This window comes from Orbicella franksi, chromosome 3 (assembly GCF_964199315.1).
Source record: "Orbicella franksi chromosome 3, jaOrbFran1.1, whole genome shotgun sequence".
Lineage (NCBI taxonomy): Eukaryota > Metazoa > Cnidaria > Anthozoa > Scleractinia > Merulinidae > Orbicella > Orbicella franksi.
The window spans coordinates 33,438,099-33,443,010 of record NC_138147.1 but is presented as its reverse complement, the minus strand read 5'-3'; the positions used below and the strand labels follow the sequence as shown (position 1 = coordinate 33,443,010).

The following is a 4,912-nucleotide window of genomic DNA, read 5'->3' as shown; positions in this document are numbered from 1 at the left end:
GGCAGGCCGACAAGGATTGAGATGCCGAAAGAAGGGGAAAACATCCTTTCCTTCCAAAACTTCAAAAAACAGATGAAGATGCCTTTCATTATTTACGCGGATTTTGAGGCAATTATCAGAAAGATTCTGGGCTGTGAGCGTGAGAGAATGCAAACAAGCTACACAGAGAAGACCGAAATGCACGAGGCATGCGGTTACTCTTACCTTGTCGTGAGAAGCGATGGAAAGTGGTAGGTTCGAACACTCACAGGGGCGAAAACGCGGTGGGAAAGTTTTTAAGCGACATTCTGCAGGAAGAGGAGAAAATAAGAGAGAGTTTGGCCACACCAAAGCCCATTGATATGACGGCCGAAGACTGGGAAAAATTCAAAAACGCAAACGACTGCCACGTTTGTAACAAAAGTTTGATAAAAGACGAATTCTTAGACTCAATGCCCATCTGGAACCATGACACAGGGAGCTATTGCGGCCAAAGTCACAAAGGTTGTTATTACGCGGCGCTCAACAAAATAAAATTTGTTGGACCAAAAAGAGAAAGAAAAGAAAAAGACAAAATTGAAAAAAATTTGACAAAATTTGTTCTGCGCAGAACCTTTGATGAAGAAAAACTTCAGAGACGCGGTAAAGGACCATTGCCACATAACGGGCAGGTACCGCGGAGCCGCGCACAGCGAATGTAACAAGAAATTGCGAATTAACCCCAAGACGGACCCAATACCAGTTGTATTCCACAACCTGAGGGGCTACGACGCGCACCACTTGATGCAAGCGATGTCGAAGCTGGAGAAAGAGGTGAAATGCGTCGCCAACAACATGGAAAAATACATCACATTTTCGGTCGGAGGTCTGCGTTTCATCGACAGCTTGAACTTGATTCACTTGTAAGAGCGACACCGAAGGAGGCATTGAAAATAACATCAACGATTTCGAAAGGCAGCGACCTGCTTTTCAAAAAAGGGAGCTACCCTTACGAGTACATGGACTCAAGGGAAAGATTTAGCGAGAAGAGGCTTCCGGACAAAGAGAAGTTTTACAGCAAGCTGAACGACGAGCACATAACAGACGAAGAGTACGCGCACGCGCAGGCTGTCTGGGAGTATTTTGAATGCAAAACGCTGGGCGATTACCACGATCTTTACGTGAAAGCGGACGTCGCGCTGCTGGCGGATGTTTTTGAGAACTTCCGAAACCTGTGCCTTGAGAAGTACGGGTTGGATCCGGCGCATTATTACACGTCGCCAGGCCTCTCCTGGGATGCGCTCCTGAAAAAGACGGGGGTCGAGCTTGAGCTCTTCACAGACTACGAAATGCATCTCTTCGTGGAAAGGGGAATGCGGGGCGGAATCTCCATGGTGAGCAATAGGTACGCCAAGGCGAACAACCCGCAAGTAACGGGATACGACCCAAGCAAGCCAAAAAAATTCATCATCTATCTCGACGCAAACAACCTTTACGGATGGGCGATGTGCAAGCCCCTCCCGATAAGAGGTTTTAAATGGAAGCGTGACATGCCCACATTGGATGAAATCTTGAATAAGAAAGAGAACGATAAACATGGGTGGATTCTCGAGGTCGATCTCGAATACCCTGCAGAACTGCATGAGGAGCACAACAGCTATCCCCTGGCGCCGGAGAAAAAGGCCGTAAAAAAGGAGTGGATGTCGGACTACCAAAAGGGGTTGATGAAAGACCTGGATCTGAAACCCCCGGACAGCAATGAGCTGCTGCTAACGCTTCATGACAAAAAGAACTACGTCGTGCATTACAGAAACTTGCAGTTTTATCTGAAGCAGGGCATGAAACTGAAGCGTGTGCACAGGGTGCTGGAGTTCGAACAAGAACGCTGGATGGAGCCGTACATCCGGATGAACACAGAGTTCAGGAAGAAAGCGAAGAGCGACTTCGAAAAGAACTTTTACAAGCTCATGAACAACTCGGTTTTCGGCAAAACCATGGAAAACCTGCGCAACCGCGTTGACATAAAAATAGTGCGCAGCAACGAGACGGACAAAATAAGGAAATTGATCGCCAGTCCTTTGTACTCAAGGCATGTTTTATTTTCAAACGACATGGCAGGAATCGACATGCGAAAAAGCAAGCTGCTTCTCAACAAGCCGGTCTACACGGGGATGACGATCCTCGACAACAGCAAGATCTTGATGTACGACTTCTTTTACAACGAGCTTAAAAAGAAGTACGGCTCGAAGTGCGAGCTCTTGTACACGGACACCGACAGCCTTCTGATTCTGATCGAAACAGAAGACGTCTACGAAGACATGAAAAACAACATGGACCTTTACGACACGAGCGACTACCCGAAGGAGCATCCTCTCCACTCAAACACGAACAAAAAGGTCTTGGGCAAGATGAAAGACGAGTGTGCCGGAACCCCTATCGCAGAGTATGTTGGTCTGAGGCCGAAGATGTACTCCATCTTGAAGGCGGACGAAAACAATATCAAAAAAGCAAAGGGCGTAAAAAAGAACGTTGTCAAGAAACAAATAACGCATGAACAGTACAAGGAAACGCTTTTCGGTGCGAAGCAGCAATGGCATGGAATGAACATTCTTCGGAGCGCGGGACACGAGATCTACGGTATGCATCTTAACAAAATTTCGCTTTCGCCATTTGATTCAAAGCGATGGATAGGCGACGATGGTATCTGTACGAAAGCTTACGGGTACACCTGCATGGATATATTGTCAACATTAACGGATGATGAACTTAGAGGATTGGAAGCCGAAGTTTCAAAGTTGCTCTGGGGGTAACTGTGTGTTCGGAGGAACAACCAGCAGCTCTTCACGAACAAAGCCGCGCTTGGGCCCGTCGCGCAGATAGTAGAGAACGGGTTGATCCGGTTTGGAAAAAGATCTTTCAATGCCGAAAACTTTCAAAGACCAGATCGGATCTATGGCCCTTTTCACGCCCCCTTCAAGCTCGCCGGGCTGGTAGAGATAACGAACCTGGACAAGAGAGGGGAGGATTTTTTCGCGTTTCCCAACAGGCCTCGTGTAAGGTGTCGAAGGTCTCGCATAAACAGATTTTTCTTTGATGGCAACGGCGGATTTCCTGCCGATAAGGCTTGTGACCTCGTTGTTCAAAGCCGAAACAACTTCTGGAAGTCTTTTCACCCAGGCGGTGGACCGCTTGCCCTCAGGGAGAAGCATTTGCACGGCGTACTGGTGCCCGAACAATCGCTCCGCCAGGGTGCGGTTGAAACGTTCAACAATGGCCTGGTCGCGGTGAACGTCAACGCGCCCGCGCCGGATATATGTTTTGTGATTGTCCATCTCTTGCGTGACAGCGCCCATGAATTCGCGCCCGGGATCAACCTGCAGCATTTCAGGCCATTCGAGAGGCGAGCGCTTGTAAATCTTCTGAAAGGCCTGGGCGACCTCATCAGAACTTTTCGAAATCAGGGGTTCGGCCTCTTTGAAGCGGCTGGCCACGTCGACAACGGTGAGAGCATATTTGAAAACTTTACAGCTGCGAGGGAGCTTGTCGTGCGGCAGAAAAAGAAGGTCCGCCTGATGGACCTTGTTGGGTGTGGGAACGTCGAATTTCGGGCGAGGAATTCGCCTCGGCGCGGGGAGGTATATCTGCCAGAGCGCTTGCCTAATCGGCCACTTTTTTGCGGCTTCTTCAGGTACCTTGGCGGCGTCGGCTAATTTTTTGATCGCGGTGATTCCTTTCCAGTAGCCCCCAGGGCCGTAGTATATCTTTGAGAGTTTGGCGTCCATATAAGTAAGGCGTAAAAAAGTTTAAAGGAACCGGAAGGCCGCGTAGCCCAGAGCGAGCGCCCCGGCGCCCACGAACGCGAGTTCACCGTTTTTCTGCTGCTCGCTTGGCTGATAGAAATCCGAGAACTTGGGCTCCATCTGTTCGTCAGGATGCGCCTGGTTGTAGAGTTTGAAGGCGTAGTCCGTGTTGGTGAAGTTCTGCTTGGCCTACTCCTTTGTTTGCGCGTTGGTCGCGATCCAGTCGAGAAGTTGTGTCTGGTCTCGCGTGTATTTGGCGTAAGCCGCTTGGTAATCTTCGAGAGCTTTGTCGTGGCGCTTTTTTTCTTCAAGCGCGGCTTTGTCGCCCCCGCCAAGCGCCCTCGCAAGATAATTGCCGCCGATAAAAGCCGTGGCGTTCAACACAGCCCCGCCAATCATGATCGCGATGCTCGCCATTGTATATGTTGTAAATCTATTTTTAATTGTTCTCGTATGGCGGCGGTGGGGGTTCGTAAGGAGGAGGTGCAGCGCATTTCTCCGGTAATGGGAATTCCTCAGTATCAAGATCCTCAAAAGCGGAGTCTTGATCCTCAGAATCGGAGTCTTCACGGGTGACAACCTTAACACTCCAAACAAAATCAATGGCATCACAGGCATAATAGATCATATTTATTGCAAAAAGTACAGCGCAGCCGTTGTGAAGGCTTTTATGGCCAAATAAGAACGCGGCATTGCGTTATTATAATATTTTTTTTTTTAAACGCTGACGGGGAGGATTTTCTGGTCCTCACGATACCCTTTTAGCGCAATGCTGCCCGCCATGACGGCGGTGAACTTCACGTAATTCATCAGGCTGCTGCTGGGATCAGGAGTGAAATTCTCTTTCACAACCTTTCTTGCGACCCAGCCGATGCCCGCGGCTAATCCCGTGAGAGTTCCGGCATCAAGGAAGGTCTTGACAAGCTTGTTGTCGGACATGGTGCGTTCGATATAAGAAAAGAACGAAAGTTTAAAACAAAATTAATCTGTTTTTTTTTCCCGCTTGATCTTATTCCGATTTTTCTCCGCCATTATCGTCAAAGACTTCCTCTTCTTCTCCGGCATAAATGCCAAAGGCCTCCCACAAAATTTCGAATGCTTGGCTAAGAACAATTTTGCTAAAGTCGCGCAGCAAATACGTGACACCAAAAATG

General features: G+C 48.7%; 1 protein-coding gene across 1 annotated transcript; it reads left to right on the top strand.

The window, feature by feature from the left end:
* On the top strand, positions 1 to 3,474 carry LOC145482181 (uncharacterized). Its single transcript, XM_081460795.1, has one exon. It carries the CDS (start codon positions 798 to 800, stop codon positions 2,766 to 2,768), a length of 1,971 nt encoding a protein of 656 aa, XP_081316921.1. The 5' UTR covers positions 1 to 797; the 3' UTR covers positions 2,769 to 3,474.
* The last annotated feature ends 1,438 nt before the right edge of the window (positions 3,475 to 4,912 follow it).

Bases quoted from the DNA above. Each gene is read 5' to 3' on its own strand.
- LOC145482181 (XM_081460795.1), top strand. From the start codon at position 798: ATGCGTCGCCAACAACATGGAAAAATACATCACATTTTCGGTCGGAGG.